Source organism: Rhinolophus hipposideros (assembly GCF_964194185.1).
Source record: "Rhinolophus hipposideros genome assembly, chromosome: 23".
In the NCBI taxonomy this organism is placed as follows: domain Eukaryota; kingdom Metazoa; phylum Chordata; class Mammalia; order Chiroptera; family Rhinolophidae; genus Rhinolophus; species Rhinolophus hipposideros.
This window is the reverse complement of record NC_138069.1, coordinates 9,033,189-9,053,061: the sequence shown is the minus strand read 5'-3', so window position 1 is coordinate 9,053,061 and position 19,873 is coordinate 9,033,189. Positions and strand designations below refer to the sequence as shown.

General features: G+C 35.1%; 1 protein-coding gene across 3 annotated transcripts in view; it reads left to right on the top strand.

The window, feature by feature from the left end:
* FNIP1 (folliculin interacting protein 1) overlaps positions 1–19,873 on the top strand; it is a 113,742-nt gene that overhangs the window by 36,800 nt on the left and 57,069 nt on the right. For all 3 annotated transcript variants that reach the window (XR_013992405.1, XM_081035781.1, XM_081035782.1), the window contains exon 2: positions 9,879–10,005. Coding sequence is in view for 2 of the 3 variants with exons in the window: in XM_081035781.1 (XP_080891907.1) it covers positions 9,879–10,005 (127 nt within the window). In the remaining variant the exon portion in view is untranslated. The remainder of the gene's footprint in view (positions 1–9,878; positions 10,006–19,873) is intronic.

The following is a 19,873-nucleotide window of genomic DNA, read 5'->3' as shown; positions in this document are numbered from 1 at the left end:
GTGGGTATGATTTTGTACATGTTAGATTATGGGATAAGTATAAATGGATTTGGGATCCTTAATTAATGCTGATACTAGTTTATATTTTTATCTTACAGTATTTTTTCACATGTGTTACCTAATTTGATTAAATGACAGCTAAGTAGCTGACTATACTTGCATTGAAATGTAAATGACAATCATTACGGTTTCATTAATATTCTGGGTATAATTGAATTTAGTATGACTATACACAAACAGACTAAAGATTATCTAGTATTATTTTTATATTTAGTTTATTAGAATGTAATGGGAGAAAAATAACTGGATGTAAACAGCCTATATAAAAAGCAAGATTTTTCTGATAAGAAAAAGGCCTAAATTGGTAACTAAGTTCTTAGGAACTGAGATTAACAAATAAATCATGGGATTATTTTTCTGTCAGGTTAGAGAATTGTAATTCCTTAGAGAAATAATTACTGTCCATAAAGTCTGTACATACGGGCTTCTGGCATTAAAGTAGTACCTCTTAAAAAAGCCATTGATTCATTCACTTGTTGAGCAAATTAATTGAAGTTGTATTATATTCCTTATCTCTCCCAGCTTCTCCCTATACTGTGTTTCCCCAAAAATAAGACTTAGCAGGAAAATCAGCTCTAATGTGTCTTTTGGAGCAAAAATTAATATAAGACCCGGTCTTATTTTACTATAATATAAGACCGGGTCTTATATTAATTATTGCTCCAAAGGGCACATTAGAGTTGATTGTCTGGCTAGGTCTTATTTTGGGGGAAACACAGTGGTATTTAAGAAGTTAACCGAAGCATGAAAAGCCAAAACAAAATGTAAACTATAACTTGTGATGAACACGTTGTCAATTTGGGAGGAATTTCCACTGTAAAATCATGTTTGAATTATATTGAAGTGCAAAATTGTTACAATAATGATACCTTGTTACTGATGATTTTACCTGCTTAAGAAAAATTCTTCCAAGCACTTCTTTAATGTGTGATTCCTAGCGGAAATGCAGTGATAGCTCTGTAGTGATCTATGTTTTTTCTTAATTGTTTTAAATACTTTAAAAACTTTCTACAATGCAATGGTTCCTCTAATTTTCTGTACATAGTTTCTCTGATTTTTGTATGTATCCTCTAATTTTCTGTACATAGTTTCTCTGATTTTGTATGTATCCTGACCTTAGGTCTTTTGACTCCTGAGTTGGGGAAGAGTTATTGAATTGGGTCCTCAACTCTACAAAAAATTGAGTGCTGTCTGTAAACTGAGTAAATAATTATCTGATGCATACAGTCTGACAATTAAGGTCTGACAGTTAAGTTCACGAACTTGTTGCAGTGATGTCGCTAACCTGTTTTGATATCAGCGGGATTTTTCATTATGAATTTGTACCAACTGGACAAACAGTTAACCAAGTTTACTATTTGGAAGTGCTGAAAAGGCTGCATGAAAAAGTTAGATTACTTGAACTTTTTGCCAACAATTCATGGCTCTTGCGTCAGTCACTACAATGCACCAGCTCATGCGTATGTAGTTCTGTTTCTTACTCATACATAGATAGATGTTCTTTTGATTAATACTATAGTGAATTCATAGTAGCTTTCAGATCATAAAATCTGTTACTGGATACTAAGTATCTAGTAAAAGGTGTCCTTTTAGTAGACATGTTTGGAAATTGTTGATATAGATCATATTGTCACGATTATTATTTTTAAAAATACACAGGAAATACATCAAAAGGAAAAAAAGAAGATCTCTTATCTGATACAATTGGAACTTCCAGATTAATGGAAAAAGCCAGTTGCAGTGAGGAATTTTCAAAACTGTACATGTAACATTTTATTTTTTAGCTTACAACATATAAATATACATTTACTTGCTGGTCCTTTGATGGTCAGTATGTTTTACAGAGGAAATGGTGAATGTTATTTCTGCATTTTTGGGCCAAAAATTAAAATGTTATGTAAATTTAAAAAAACATTGCAAGGCTTGTATACTTTGCTTTCAGGAGGCATATTGAAACATTGGCTATTAGCAGCAGATTTCTCTGAAGCAAAATCTTTCTACAGATTTTTAAAAAACTTGAATCACTTTCCCCATATACAGAAAATATTTCTCCAATTGAATATGGTCCTTTTGGCTATGATATTTTGGGGTTCTGATGGTGACCAGTTCTTAGCATGTTGGTGTTACTTTGGGAAAGATTTTTGGCTTGTCTCTTATAGCCTAATTTAATTTAGGCTCCCCCTCCCTCCGTCTGTCCCTCCCTCCCTGTTTCCCTCTCTCCCTCCGTCCCTTCCTCACTCATCCTTCTCTCTGTTCCTCAGTGATTCATCCTTTACCAAACTCTGAATGTTTTCTAGTACTAGGGGCTCTTTCTCTAATTCTGTATGCATAACTTTTAAAATTTGGCTGTCCCCTCTCTCCATTTCTTGCAAGAACTCTGGGTGTTAATAGTTTCTCAGAGCTAGTCTGTTTCCTCCTGCATGTTTTCATTTCAGTGAGGCAGCAATGCTGGCTAAGGCTCAGGAAAGGACAACTAATACAGTACCAGGTACATAGTAGGCACTGTACAAATAATTACTGAGTAGGTAAACTTAAAATCATCAGGTGTGATAAATACACTGTACAGTCATATTATTCCAGACCCTTTGATGCTAAGTAAAAGAGAAAATGTATGAACGATCAATTGGAAGTAGGAGTAGAGGAAGAGAAAAGACCAGTTGGTATGTATCTACAAGTGCATGAAATTCAATTTTAAGATGATTGATGAGGCAGAAGAGTTGATCAAATAAAAGTGAATTTTCTAGGGGAAAAAAGTGAATTTTGTAGGTATCTTCTTTAAGCGGGACAGTTGCTAACGTGTTGAGACACAGACTAGCGTTTAGCCTGGTGTTCCTCAACCACGTTTTTATATGATTGTCCCCCTAAGGAGCCTTTCTTAGGCTTTTTTTCCTCCTTAATCTCTCCCCTCTCTTCCCCCAATGAAATTCTAATACTACTGTGCATTTACTTATATATTGTGGCCCTTTGGCGGCCCACACCTATTATCATATCTAAAAATTTTTTTGTTTCCTTCCTTCTCTACTCCCGCACCCCCCACCCCAAGACCCAAATTTGCCTCCTTGGACCACACCTTGTTCTCATCAAGAATGCATGATTTAGACCTAACTTGGTAGTGAGTAACATTGTTGTAGGAATTCGTGCGGTCTTCGGAGGTGCAGTGTCAGTGTGTAAAGCTGTCTGGCGTGTTTATCTTCTATTAGCATTCTTTGAAGGTGTCAGATAAAAAACATGCAGAACAGGTAAGCTGACATAAACTATAAATAACATCTGTGTAAAATCTTAAAATAGTTTGCGGTTCATCACTGAGTAGTTTTCTTACTAATATTTAAATTAATATGCTGACTACAATAGCTTAATACTGAGAAAAGTTTTGCTATAGTATATAGATAATTTTTGTGAGTGGTGATGAGTGTTCTTACCACTGTTAATAATTTGGCTTAGTTATGTCTTCAGTTAAATTTTGATAGAAAGAAGCCACATGATGAAGTGGAAATCATGAGCTTAGGTATCAGAAAGTTTAGGTTCCAGTAAATAAAGGATTATTCCAGACCCTTTGAGTGTTGATCGGAAGTGCACACCAGTGGAAGATTAGAGATGAGAGTGAAAAAAAGGGGGGAGACCCGCCAGCACTAACCAGAATAGTGATTTCAGGGGCCAATTTTGCTTCTCTTTCACTTCTTTCATTTGAAAAATAAATAAATTTAAGGTGACTATACCATTTAAAATTATTAAAATTAAAGGAGTCACTTTGAGGTTATTGTTTGTTGTTGTTTAATACAACGTTCTCCTACTGTATTGAAATAGAATTAATCTGCCAGGCAACATTTTGGTAACAAATCTATTTACTTGATTTCATATCTATAATTTTCAGATTCACAACTTCTTTCCATGAGAAGGTAAAGGTAAAGGGAATCAAGGCTTTAAAAAAACGCCGTCCGTTTCAGGGACGTACTCTGCAGCAGCACAGATGTCCCACATAACTTGGACCAGCTTTGTTTTTGAACAGCAATAACTAGTAGTTTCTTTGTGAGACCAAAACAACTTCACACAAGATTTCCATTTAAATATAAGGTTGTGTAATTTCCATCTCTATTCTTATCTTATTCAGGCATGTCCCAAAGTCTAAGCTTCTCTAGGGATTGAGCCGTCTTCCTTTTATAGATAGACAGGTAGATAGATAGACGGATCTTTTTCCCTTAAGAAAAAGAATATTACATGTTATGTATATGTGTACATATACATACGTATGACACACACACACACACACACACACACACACAATTTCCCTTTAAGAAAAAGCCACTTGTAACCTCACCTCTTCTTCTGCCTGTGTGGGGTAACAATAGATCGTGGTTGCCCAAGATAATCTCAGTTTACCCCTGTGTGTGTAGAGTCCCCTTTTACTTTCAAAACTTAGAGGTTTGGGTAGTCAGTTAATTATATGTCATTCCTGTATCTTCCCCTTTCACAGGGAAACCTTTCCAAATAGCATATACTTACTATCCTTACTTTCTCAGCTCTTTTCCTTCAATCCATTGCTATTGCTTTGTGACTGCCCCCAACCCCACCCCACTTCTCCACTGAAATGGTTCTTGGAAGAGTACCAAAGACCACCAAATTACTAAATCCCACGGATACTTGTAGTCTTTATAAATGTTGGCCTTTCTGCAGCCTTCGGTACTGTGCACCATTCCTTTCTTCATCTTCATCTTCCTTGACTTTTGAAATAACATTTTACCATGGGTTTCCTCCTTTGTATCAGGTGGCCTATCTTTACTGATCTTCCCTAGCTTCTCTGCTTCTCTTCTCTCTGTCCTTAAAATATTGCTGTGTCTTCCCAAAATTCTAGTTTATTGATCCTTCACTTTCCTTTCTCTTTTCAATTGATGTGCTCTCCCTGAATGATTTCAGTGGTGTCCCTAACTCCTGTGTGTAGGACTCTAGTCTCAGCCGCCTCCTGAGCTCTAGACCATTTTTTTTTGCCGTTCTGTTGGACATCTTTCTGCAGCTTTCTCACAGGTCCCTTGAACTCATTCTGCTAACATCCTTATCTCAAACTTGCTTTCCCCTTTGTGTTCTTTACCTTGATTAATGATACCTATTTTAATCAAATCCAAAAACCTGAGACTCAGCCATCATCTTCCCTTATTCCCCACATCCAGTCTCCCAGCTCTGTCCCTTTCTTTCTGCCTTCAGTGCTGTTCCTTGGTTCAGGTTTTATAACATTATTCTTACCTCCAGACCTCCCTCTCTAGTCAGTTCTCCAAATTTCTGTCAATGTGGTTTTCTAAAATGCACAAATGATCGTGTCATCTGTTGTTAAACATCCAAGTTTACTCATTTCCTGAGCGATGAGGTTCTTATGTGTTTGTGTGAAATGGTTCTGAGTGATGGATGACCTGGCCTCAGCCTGCCTTTGTAGCTGCGTTTGTTCACTGCACAGTCCTGAGCTGGAGTCACTAAGAATTATAGCACATGCTGTTTTCTTCTTTCATGGAACACAGTGCCCTTCTTCCCCTCGTGAAGATGATAAGTTTTAAATAACACTTTCTCCTTAATCAGAAATATAGAATAATGTTTAAGATCATGGTCTCCAAAGATACACTTTCTGGAATCTAAACCCAGCTTTGCCATTTGCGTAATAGTTACTTTGTTTTGGACCCATTACTTAATCTCTCTATGCCTTCGTTTTCTCACCTGTAAATAGGAATAGAGTTGTTGAGAAGATCAAATGAATTAATGTTGTGAAGATTAAATGAATTAACCTACGTAATGCATTTGGAATAGTAGCTGGTTCAATAGATAGAAGTCTTCTCATGGTATAGTCATATTTTTCTTTTCATGCTTAAATGCTTTGAATCAGTGAATGAATATGTAGATAAAGAATGTGTCAACAGATACACTCCCAGCACCTGGCATTGTGTTTTGAGAATGGTAAATGTTTAATCAATCTGTTTTAATGAGATGTCTATAATGTAAAAACATAGTTTGGTTATATATAGTGTTATTTTTTCTTCCTACAGTCCTATCCTTTTTAAAAATTGAGGTACAATTTACATAAAATGCAGACATTTTAACTGTATAATTGGATTAATTTTGAAAACTCTATACGCCTGTTTAACTACCACCCCAGTAAAGATGTAGAACATTTCAATCACTCCAGAAAGTTCCTTCATATATCTTTCTAACCCATTCACCTCACACCCCACCCCTAGCCAACCACTGTTTTGATTTCTCATGTAAATGGAATTACCAATATGTATTCTTTTTTGTCTGGAGTTTTTCACTCAACAATGTTTTAGAGTTCATCTTTGTTTCTATGTGATCAGTAGTTCATTGCTTGTTATTTCTGAGTAGTATTTCAGTGTAGGAATATGTCATAGTTCGTTCATCCATCCTCCCATTGATGGTCATTTGAGGTGTTCCCAGTTTTTTGCTATTATGAATAAAGCTGCAAAGAACATTTCTGTGAAAGTCTTTGTGGACATGTATTTTCATTTCTGTTGGATATGTACCTATGAGAAAAAGTGCTGGCTCATAGCTGCCAAATAATTTTCTCAAACAGTGTGTTTTATACTCCTACCAACAGTGTATGAGAATTCCAAGGGCTTTATATTCTTACCAACAAGTGGTCCTTTTAATTTTAGCCGTTTTACGGTTGTAGAAGGGTTACAGTTTGCATTTTCCCGATGATTAATACTATTAGCATCTTTTCCATGTGCTTTGTTCATTCATCACTCGTGTATCTCCTTATATGAAATGCCCAAGTCTTTTTCCCATTTAAAAACTGGATTGTTTATCTTACTGCTTTGTAGTTCTTTGTGGGCTGTTTACAAGGCTGTGTACAATTCAGTGGGTTAGTTATATACATTGCAAATATTCTTCCAGTTTTTGGCTGGCCTCTTAAAACCAAAAACCAAAAACAAAAAACTTTTGATGTGTAGGCTTTAAATTTTGATAAAGTCCAAAATTTTTCAATTTTTTCTTTTATGCTTAGTAATTTTTGTGTCTTAAGAAATCTTTGTATACCTTAAGGTTGCATAGATATTCTTCTATGTTTCTTTCTAAAAGTTTTATAATTTTAGATTTTACACAGTCTTATTTTGAATTAACAAGTATGCTTTGTAAATGCTTAAGTAAGTTCAGGAGAAAAGCATTCTAACTTTTTTATTATTGTTGAGATATATTTCACATACTATAAAATTCACCCTTTTAGAGTGTGTACAATTCAGTGGCTTTTTTTTTTTTTTAGTATAGTCACAGAGTTGTGCAACCATCATTACTTTCTCATTCCAATTTTAGTATATGTGCTGCCAAAGCGAGCACACACTTTCTCATTCCAGAACATTTTGTCATCCTATAAAGAAAAGAAACTCTACGTATTGCAGTTTATCTCCTTTCTCCCCCACCCCCACCCTTCCTGGGCAACCACTAATATACTCTCCGTCACAGTGGATTTGGTTATTCTGGACAGGTCATATTAATGGGATCACACAGTGTGTAGCCTTTTGTGACTGGCTTCTTTACTTAGGCATAATGTTTTCAAGCCTGTATGTTGGAGCCTGTATCCTTTAAATAGCTAAATAATATTCCATTGTATGGATATATACCACGTTTTGCTTATTCATTCATCAGTTGATAGATATGTCTTTAACTTTTAAAAGAAAGCTTGTTTTAGTTTTTCATATTGTGGAATATTATAGTTCAGTCCTTGTACTCATAAAATACTTACTTAGTGCCTGTAGTGTTACCTTTATTTAAGGGTATGTAGTTTTACTCATTTAATGTGTTTAGGATTAGGGATTCAGAGATGAATCCCTCAGGGAGGTTTCTGTCTAGTGGAACAAAGTAACAGATGTAAACAGATAACTCCCAGTACAATGTGGAAAATACTACTAGCGTTATAATCTAAAGTAAGTGTAATCTCAGAAGTTAGCCCTAACTCTACTGGAGAAATTAGGTAGTAAAGGCTTCCAAGGAAGTGACATTTGAGCTAGATCTTTAAGAATGAATAGGCATTTGCCAAGGTGGTTGGGGATATTTCAGGTAGAAGAAGTGGCTGTACCGAGGTAGGAACTCTGAAGTGGGCTGGTATGTCCTGCGCCTCCCAGTCAGCATGATGGTGGTGTGGGTAACACGGAGGCGTCTGGAAAGGCCGGTCAGGGCCCATTGTGGACATCTTCACATCTAAGCAAAGGAATTTGGATGTTATTTTTTTTGGTGTCTTGGAGACCAAAGGGGTTTGGATGAATGAAACGGGGGTCACTGCTAATTCAAGGTCTCTTGGAAGACCTCACATCCAGGAAAACCCAACTTCTCATTTTTTCCAGAATTCTGTCCTCATAGGCACTTAAAAAATGCATATACCTCCCCTACTCCCATACTGGCCTCTTTCCACCTCCTCTGTCACAGTCTCTTGATACCCTGTTTTGATTTATTTCATCTGTCATTTACCTAAAATTATCATGTTCATTTGTTTCTTTACTTGGCCACTATGTCTCTTGCTTCCAGAGCAGGTTTTTTATTATTTCGCTCCAACCAACGTTTGGCACATCGGAGGCACATATCCGTTTCTTAGCAACTGTCCCATCAGTTGTATTGTGTTCAGTTCACCAGACCATTATCTACACCACAGGGCTTACTAATTTCTTTTTCCCTTTCCTCCCTGTCTCACTCCATCAACCTTTTTAATTATGAAATAAATGCATAATAAAAGTACATAAAAGTGGTAGCTTTTTTTTGTTTTGTTTTGTACTGTAAAGTACATATCCATTAAGTACTATCCAGTCAAAATATAGAACATAGTAGTGCTCCCTTCCTGGTTACGCTCCCACCTCACACCGCCTCACTCCCAGGGATAACCACGCTCCTAACTTTGAAAACACCACTTCGTTTTCCTTATAGTTTAAAAAACTAACTGTGCATCTCTAGATAAAACTTTACCTGATTTAAACCTTTGTATAAATAGAAAAATACTATTTCTTTTTGTTGTGTGCATGTGTGTCATTGTCTGATTTCTTTTGCTTAGAGTCCATCCATGTTTTTGCCTATAGCTGACGTTTGTTTATTGTGTTTGTTGTGTAGTATTTTGTAGTCTGAATATACCATAATGTATTTACTCATTCGACTATTGATGAGCATTTAAATTGTTTTGAGTTTCAACTGTTATGAAAAGTGCTGCTATAAACATTTACCATATAATGGTAAACTTTTCTGGAATGGAATTGCTGGAGTCAACTTCAGTTTTACTAGATTTTGTCTATGTAGTATATAATTTAAAAGGCCAGTCTCTAAAGACACAGTGCCAATGTTTACTCACACCAGCTATATGTTAGAATTTCCACCCTATTTATGAGTCATCATTTTTTTACTTGTTATTGTTTTATAAGTACTTAGCTACTTATTTAAAGTGAAATTTAAACTGAAAACTTTTTGTTTTTACATATCCATTTTAAAGAAACAGTAACAAAACTATTTAAAAATGTGACTTAACTTTATGCTAATCTGGGTTCATGACATGAAATCAATATGTATTTTCCCGATATTAAATGTGTTTACTTTTTAAGTTAGCTATTTTTAGATTAATATGGGATGACTATATTTTATGTACACTGAGTGATACTTGCCACAACTTTTATTTTTTAATCTAAAATGTCATAGCTGTATGTTTTCAGCTTTAAATAGTTGTGTTTTATAAAAAGATCTCTGTATTTTTGAGCAATAATAAAACTTTTGGTTTTGTTATACAGATTTTATTCCGTGGAATTTATGTGGAATATTTATTAAAATAACTAATAGATCTTTATTTTTCTTTAAAGTTGGCCTCTGCCAGAGTTTGATCCAAGCCAAATTCGACTGATTGTGTATCAAGACTGTGAAAGACGAGGGAGAAATGTCTTGTTTGACTCCAGTGTTAAGAGGAAAAACGAGGACATATCAGTATCGGTGAGCATCATTGTTGATTGGGTTGAAATTTAATGTTAGATATTTTAATTCAAGAAAGTGAATAAAATTTCAATTACATTACTTTTGTCAGTACAAAACGTCTTTGCCATGCTTTTATAATTCTGAGCCCAGATTTTGAGAATTTTTAAAGGAAAAACAGTTGCCTTATTTGTCATTAGTCTAGTACTAGAGAACATTTTAGTTTGACTTTTATTTCCTTGTGTAATTGTATTGAGAGATATGACGAGAGCTATCGGGATCCTTAGAGGATCTGGTCCAAACCTCCCATCTCACAGTTGTGGAAAGTGTGACCTAAAGAGATGAAATTACTTGTCTGAAGGTGCAAAGTAAGTTAAATCTGCAGCCCTTAATTTATCATGTTTCCCCTACTCTACAGTGGTAGCAAGAGCATCTATTTTGTTACTTTTCAATGTCATATTTTGAAATATTTTATGACTACTTTAGCATTAATGCATGGACATTCACTTGGTCATCCAAGAAAACCTAGGCCATTGTGGTTATCCCTGCTCTTGCTACTGCCACTACATGTTGTGGCATAAAGATGCAGTCCTGTGGACCTGTAATCTTGAAACGCAATCTTGCAATTGTGTTTTCTCCCCTCCCCTAAACAGACAATTTTCACTAGCATTTTATTCCCAATACTTTGGGAAAGCTTTTCCTACCAGTAGAATTGTCCATTAAAGCAAACAAATATTTATTTTTTTGAGTCTCAGGAGTTTGTATTAGAGATTTTGTGTTCTTAGAAAAGTTGGATCTGTTGGCCACAGTATATGGTCCTATTTATAGCTGCATGCTCAGCATCTGCTGCAGTGGCCTGTAATAGCAGATGTACATGTCTGAGTTACTTTGATTGCCAGGTTTACTGTGTCCTTGTAATTATTAACACTTTCTCCATTTTCTGGAAATTGTGCTTTGTTTAGATTTTGTATCCATTATCTGGACACTTTTTTCAATCTGATAAGAAGTAAGCATTGCAAAATGTTCTTAAAGTATTGTTTATTTGTACAAATAACTAAGTATCTATTAGCTTCTTGGAGATTTAGCAGTCTCTGCCGCCTTGGCACCTGCAATTAGTCATCCTTTAGGGGAGGTAGACATTGAACAAATAAATACATGGATTAATAATTCCAAATTGTAATTAAGTATTGTGAACAAAACACACACAATGCTTATGAGATTCCACAGGAAGGAAACCAGTATTCATCATTTTGGGTATAGGGGTATTGAGGAAGGTTTCACTGAGGAAGTGAAATTCAAGCTGAGATCTTCAGAAACTGAAAGCATGGAATGGGGGGTGAGTTTCCTGGTAGTAGGACCAGAAAATGTAGCACAAAGTGACTTAGGAGCTTGGTGAATTGAAGGAACTAAAAGAAGGCAAGTCTGATAGTAATTAGTATGTAAAGTAGCTAGAGAAGAAGCTGGAAAGAGATGGAGCAGGAGCCAATGTATTTAGGCCCTCATAGATCTCTAGGTTAGAAATTTAGATTATATTCTAAATGCAGAGGGCAGCCATTAAAGGGATTTGGTTTACATTTCACAAAAATCACTTTGGTACAGAGCCCAGAAATAGACTCACACAGATGCAATCAATTAGTTTATGACAAAGGAACCAAGAATATGCAATGGGGAAAGGATAGTCTTTTTTGATAAATGATACTGGTTCACCTGGACAGCCCACTTGCAAAAGAATGAAATCAAACGATTACCTTACACCATACGCAAAACTAAGTCACAGTGGATTAAAGACTTAAATGTAAGATCTGAAAACATAAAACTCGTAGAAGAAAACATAGGCAGCAAGTTCTTTGACATCAGTTTTGGCAGTGAGTTTTTGGATTTGATACCAAAAGTAAAGGCAACAAAAGCAAAAACCAACAAGTGGAACTACATCAAAACACAAAGCTTCTGCACAGCAAAGGAAACCATCAACAAAATGAAAAGGAGCCCTACCGGTTGGGAGAAAATATTTTCAAGTTATATATCTGACAAGAGGTTAATATCCAAAATACATAAAGCTCTCATACAACTCAATAGCAAAACCCCCAAACAATCCAATTTAAAAAATGGGCACAGGATCTGAATAGACATGTTTCCAAAGAAATACAGATGGCCAACATGGGAAGGCGCCCAATATCACTGATCATCAAGGAAATGCAAATGAAAACCACAATGAGAAATCACCTCACACTTTTAGAATGGCTATTAGCAAAAAGACAAGTGTTGGTGAGGATGTGAAGAAAAGAAAACCCTTGTGCACGGTTTGTGGGAATGTAAATTGATGCAGCTACTATTGAAATCACTATGGAGGTTCCTCAGAAAATTAAAAAAATAGAACTATCATATGATCCAGCATTTTCACTTTGGGATATTTATCCAAAGAAAGTAAAAACACTAACTTTAAAAGGTGTATGAACCCTATGTTCATTGCAACATTATTTACAACAGCCAAGACATGGAAACAGCCTAAGTGTCTATCGATAGATGATGAGATAAAGAAGTGGTACATATATACGATGGAATATTATTCAGTTGTAAAATATTCAGTCGTAAAATAGAATGAACTCTTGCTACTTACAACAACATGGATGGACCTGGAGGGCATTATGATAAACGAAATAAGAAAGAAAGACAAATGTGTATGTATGGTCTCACTTATATGTGGAATTTAAAAAGAACTGAATCTATAGATAACAAAGGACAGACAGGTAGTTGCCAGAGGTGAGGGTGGAAGGTGGGCGAAATGGGTGAAGTGGGTCAAAAGGTACAAACTTCCAGTTATGAAATAAATCATGGAATGTAATGTGTATCATGGTGTACATTACTTATGTATTTGAAAGTTGCTAAAAGAGTAGATCTTAAAAGTTCTCATCAGAAGAAAAAAATTTTGTAATTATACATAGTGGTGAATGTTAACTGCACTTATTGTGGAGATCATTTCACAATATATACAAATCATGAATCATTATGTTGTACACCTGAAACTAATGTTGTCAGTTATATCTCAATTTAAAAATATAGTGAAAAAAATCACTTGGGGCTGTTATGTGGAGAATGGTTAGATGTGGTTGATGAGGGAGAAGCAAGTGTTTTGGTGAAACCAGCATTTTGGTTTGAATAGCTGAGTGGTGAGATGCCAAAGAGTCATAGAACTGTAGATGGTCAAGTGGATAGTTGAAATCTAAGGTAGCTTCAGAAGTGCTAAGCATGTCTTCTTTTTAGTTATACTGCTGATAGCTCATCAGAATTAGGCTGAGGCTGATAAGTTGACATTAATTGATTAATCAGTACTCTTGATTTTTTTTAGCAAATATTTATTGAAGTTTTTCTTTGTAGCATATTACCTCTCCCTTACTAGTCATCTTAATGCTGTTCATTGTGTGTTTCTTCAGTGTTCTTCCTTTTTATCTTAAACAGCCTTGTTATTCTGGCTTCATGCTGTTTCTTGAACCCTTTCTGCTCACCTTTTGTAGGATGGTGCTTCGTTTGTCTCATGGCCTTCTTTTCTGCTGATGTCTTCCTTCTTCCCTCTCAATTAGCTTTTTTCTTTGCCTGCAAACATTCAGAAAGCCTCTTCATCTGAACACCAACAAAACAATTATCCTTCTACTTTCTCCTTCAGGTATGTGTTCTTCTGTCTGTGTTCCTCTCAGTCTTCCTTCTTAGTGTCTGTTGTTGTCTCTGCTGGTGTCTCACTCTGATAGGCTCTCCTCAGTGTCACTTCTCAGATTCTTCTTTCTACGTACCTCTTGTTCTCCCGTGTTTCTCTTTGTCTCCTCTGTCTCTCTGTGTCTCAATAGTAATCTGTCTACTGGCTCTAATCTCATACCAACCACTCATTCCTCAACTCTCTGAAATTTTCCTGTAAGTCTACTTCTTCTTTTTTAAACTTTTCTCAAGTCTCATCAGTGACTGGAAATCACAGCTTTGAATACCTCCAGTCTCACTTGTTGTATATGTCCTCCCTACATGCCATCTCTCTAAATGAAGATTTATCCTCTTTAAGGTTCATTTTATCAGAACTTTATGAATCCTTTTTGATTCCTCTAGGTACATTTCTTTTTCTCTTCCATTGCAATTCGCATAATCCTTTGCAAATAGTCTTTCATAGACTTCTATATTATAGCTATAGTTATGTGTATATTTGCTATTAGACTAGGGGGGAAAAAGTAAAAAAGTTCTCTGTCATTCATCTTTGTTTCCTAAACTGCACATTGTCTCCCATGTATTAAGTACTCAAGACATATTTGATCAATTGTAATTACAGTTAGGAAGTTTATTGTCAAAATCCTGAAAATACTTTCATGAAGATATCATATGTTCCTTTTAAACACTACAGAACACCACGAAATGCCCATTGTTTCCCTCAATTGCAAGCTGTTTGATCTTTACGTGATTTTTTTTCATTCACTTTACTGTACCTGTCCAATTGGAACATGAAATCATGTGGATTCTGTAAAGGCAAAGAAGGACTGTGTGAAATAAATGATAATTTTAAACTTACACAAAATTTTAGATCCCTACATAATTTTGAGATAGTTTAGGCGTTAGCAGTTTGCTGACTGAAGGTAAATCGTTCAGCTTTGTCTTTGCACAGCAGCATTCAATTTAGATGTGATAAATGTTGAAGTCACTTCTCATGCCCTTTCTTTTTTTTAGTTTAAAACAATCTACATGAGAGAATAAGGATTATAAATACTAATTTAGCCATATAATTTACCAAAAGTTTCATTGAGGAAAATTTCTATCTTAACATTGAGAAAATAATACCATGAATTATAAATGGAGAGCCAAGCTTTAGAATGTGAGTTCTACCAAATTGCTTTACTCTGCTCCCTTTACCAAAAAGAAATTAACATTTTCTAATTTGGAAATATCTGTAAGCTTCTTAGGCAATTTAATATCAGCCTGATTCTGAATTTTAGGATTATGTTTGAAAAAAATTTCATTTGAAAGCTGTCAAGTAAAAGTAAAAGATACTAATACTTGGGCTTACTAAATAAGTTCGAGTGTGATTAATTGGATCAAAATCAGGTTAATGAAATTTGTTTACTTTGAAGCTACATCAGTATTAAGATATAGCCATTGTAAAAATACTTATTGAGATCCCTTTAAATAAGACACATGGCAATTTTCTTTGTAAAGATGATAGATGATCATAATTTATTGAGTGGGATGGGAAGGAAGGCAGTGTTTCATAATGGAATACTGATTCATTTCTGGATTCAGTCGAACCAAGGAATTCTGTTTGAAGAACATGACATCACCTTGTAGGATAAGCAGAACATTTCTGTATTTCCACAAAAAGCAAATACTGTGTATCTAGAGTATATTTAATGAATTTGGGAGGAAATGAGGGAGCTGTGTACTTTATTACATTTTAAATTCTATGATTAGTGAATTACATAAATACTTTATTTTAGAAATTAAAGTATTTTGCATGCCTAAATATTGTCTCATAATAATGAAATAAAGTTTATTAATCAATGTATAGCTTTCTCAGAACATGTATTTTGTAATTCTGTTATATTCTATGAAAAATGACTGTTGAACTTTAAAACCTGATTAAATTGAGTACATTCAATGATTTTAATAAAAGAACTTAAATTGTTTGTAAAAATTTATTATTTTTTTTACATTTGATCCTCAGACCTTATTATCTTATAGCTAAAATGTAAAAAGTATTGAGATGTGGTTTCTTTGAACACTGATGTAGCCAGGTGGATCCAGTGTGGTTTGATCACATGATACTATCATTATTCTAGACGTTGTTTATGATTTAATGTTAACGCAGTGCTATTTCATGAGTTCCCAGTGAAGTTATACATCAGAAAAATCACATAACTTTGGAAAGGTGAATACAACTTACAGTGTGTGAGGGTTTGTTCACTCTGAAGTATTGTACAAATGTTAATAGTTGAGGCTTAATTCTGATACGAGATTTGGAACGTAAGACGTGATTAGGTAATTGGAGCTGTATAAAAGTTAATATACACAAATCAATAAGCTCAACATATACAAATAGCTTCCAATTAGAAGATATAAAGGAAGCCAAGACTCCATTTAAAATAACAGTTTTTAAAAGTACATGTGCAGAAACTTAACAAAACCTATGTGTTTAGAACTTTTAAAAGTCTCCTGAAGTGCATAAAATCTTACTTGAGCAAATGGAAAGGCAAAATATATTCTTGGATAATACTCATGTCATAAAGTTTTCCGTTCTTTTTAAATTATTTTGTAAAATGTTGCTACTGGTATCTCAATAAAAATGCCAACTACATTTATTTATTTGGTGGGGTGTCGTGTCTGGAACCAGATAGCATATGCTAAAGTTCAAATGGAAAAAAATTTGCAATAATGGTTGGAAAAAAGAAAAAGAAGGGCAGTGGGGATGACCTAGCCTTACCAAATTTGAAAATATACAGTAAAGTCTCCATCATTAAAACAGTATGTTATTGTCACAAAAATAGATAGACCAATAGACCGAAATACAGGATCTGAAATAGATCCAAATACATGCAGGAATTCAGTATTTGATAAAGGTGTCATTTTAAATCAATAAGGTAAAGATTAATAGATGGTGTATCGAGACAATTAGATGGCTCTTTAGAAGAAAGATAAATTTGGATTCATAGCTCAAGTGTCAAACATTTAAATGTAAAAAATAAAACTATACCATTACAAAAAAAGTAAGAGTGACTTTATATATATATATATATATATATATATATATATATATATATATATATAATCTGTGTAGTTGAGAAGTTCTAGCTACAAATTAAAACCCAGAGGCCATAAAGTAAAATACTGATAAATTTGACAACCAAATTAAAAAAAAAATTGTGTGGCAAACAAAATAAAGCAAAAATAAACAAAAAAGAAAACACCACCATAGGCAAGTTCAAAGACAAATTATACCCTGGGAAAACAATTCACAATCTAAAACTAAGTGACAAATCTTTCTAGTTCCTAGAAATCAAGATAGGAAAACCACTTAGTAGAAAATGGGGTGAAGGACAAGAGCAGAGAGTACACATATAAAGGACCATTACATATTTAAAACGATTGTTACTCTCATTCATAATAAAGGAAATAAAAATTAAAACTCTCCTGTGACTTTAGTTCATTTAGAGTGGCAATAACCCAAACTTAGAATGACAAGCAAGACTTTACTGTTAAAGTGAGTGAAATGTAAATTTCCATGGAGGGTAATTGGCAGTAGCTTTCAAACTTATATGTGTTTATGTTTTGACCCAGTAGTTCCACCTGCAATGTCATTAACAAATGACTGGTTAAATAAGGAACAGTGTATTTACACACTAGAGTTTTATGCAACTGTACTTTTAAAAAAAAGAATGAGGAAGATTTGTAAAAATAGATGGACAGTTTCTCCAGGACATTAATGAAAAATAAAGCAAGGGCAGAACTGAATTACTTACCTTTCCTGTAAGAGAGAACGAAAAGTATTATTATGCTTATACAACATATGACAGTTAAGTTAGCTAACTCCTCCTAGAAAAAGTGCTACACACCTTATTGCTGAATATCACTACGGTCACCTTTGAAGTACTCCCCTTGGGGGAGTTTCTTAACCTCTCATCTGTAAAATGGGAATAATACCTATGCACCGACCAGCGTCTAGTCCACCCTTTAAAGCAATTTTGGAACTCTTTCTGGAATGGCCATCAGAGCTGTTATTGTATTACCCTTGATGTTCTGAATGTCATCAAAATATCTTTCTTTCAATATTTCCTTTATCTTCGGGTAAAGAAAGAAGTCATCGGGGGCCAGGTCAAGTGAATAGGGAGGGTTTTCCAATACAGTTATTTGTTTACTGGCTAAAAACTCCCTCGCAGACCGTGCCGTGTGAGCTGGTGCATTTTCGTGATGGAACAACTCCTTTGGGACCATTTTTGCATACACCTTTCTTATGCTACGATTTTCAGTTAAGATTTTCCTGTTTATCGATGTTTACTTGGTTTTATGCTTCTCACAGTTAGCTGATGATTTTGACACACAATTTGACGAATTTTTGCAATATTTTGTCAGTGTTGCTCGTTACTGGCTGCCCTGACCACTCTTCATCAGTGACGCATTCTCTCCCCTCAGAAAAACACTTAATCCGTTTGTACACTGCCATTTTCTTCATGGCATTATCCCCATAAACGTGGACTAACATGTCCCTCATTTCACTTCCACTCTTGCCAAGTTTGTTAATTGCTCTAATTCAAGCTCATTCTCGTGACTGCACACAAAAACACACAACAACAATAATGAATGCCACTCAGCAAGACACCCCCACGTGTCGACACGAACACAGCCTTACCGAGTTGTCTGTGCAGTGCTGCCAATGTAAGCGCACGGTGGTAAGTTTGCGAACGTAATTGTCTGACCTTATTATATATTTCTTTTTTCCCTCTAGTATATTGCTTCTTGTTTCAGAGATTGGCCATACATCGTTTCTTCGGCCTGGAATGTCTTTCTCCCTCTCCCTCTTTCACCTCAACTCCTATGCTTTTTTTGTAATCCCAGCTTAAATGTCACCTCCTTGATCTGCCAAGACTAAATTAAGTCCTCTCTTGGGCAGTTCACTTAAACATTGTTGTTTCTTAACCTCTCATCTGTAAAATGGGGATAATACCTACTTTATACAGTTAGGAATAAAAGAGTACAATATATACAGAACAGTACCTGACCAGATAGTAAGTGCCTATGAGTTAACTGAGTGGCTGTCCTAAATCATATTTGAAATATACGAGCTCCGACAATTAAGTTCGCGAACTGGTTACAACAATGTCGGTAACCTTTTTTGATATCAGAGGGATTATTCACTATGAATTTGTACCAACTGGACAGTTAACCAGGTTTACTATTTGGAAGTGCTGAAAAGGCTGTGTGAAAAAGTTAGACGATCTGAACTTTTCATCAACAATTCAAGGCTCTTGCATCAGGACAATGCACCCGCTCACACGGCACTGTCTGTGAGGGAGTTTTAACCAGTAAACAAATAAGTGTATTGGAACACCCTCTCTGCTCACCTGATGTGGCCCCCAATGATTCTTTACTCAAAGATAAAGGAAATACTGAAAGGAAGACATTTTGGTGACATTCAGGACATCATGGGTAATACGACGACAGCTCTGAGAGCCATTCCAGAAAAAGAGTTCCAAAATTGCTTTGAAGGGTGGATTAGGCACTGGCATCAGTGCATAGTTTCCCAAGGGGAGTACTTCGAAGGTGACCGTAGTGATATTCAGCAATGAGGTACGTAGCACCTGTTCTAGGATGAGTTCATGAACTTAATTGTCTGATATTATATATTTCGTTATATGTATTTGTCTAGTTATTTGTTAAATGACTCTTTCCCCTGTTAGATTGTTAGTTCCATGAGGAAAACAACTGTGTCTGTTCTATTCACTTCTGTCCCCTAGTGCTTGGTACATGCAGTACTCAGATACTTTTGTTAACAGAGAAAATGGTGGTTGCAATAGTGGATACATCAGGCTAGCGGGATTTTGACTCGAAGTATGTTCTATAACATACTTATTAGCTGTTGTAACCTTGGTGAAGTTACTTAACTTCTCTGGGCTTCAGGTTTCTCATCAGTAAAATTCGGTTATAATATCTACCACAGTGAGTATTATAGAAAATATACTTTAAAGGCCTCACGTTTTGTTGGTGACCAGTAAGTAGTAAAGTTATTAAGATGTGGCCAAGAACATCAACACTGAAAATACCAATATTTTCAGTGAATGTTTAAGTGAAATAATATAAATGGAAATATCTAGTGAAGTTCCTGACTCACGAATAGGCATTCAATTATGTTAGCCCCCTACTTTAACTTTTT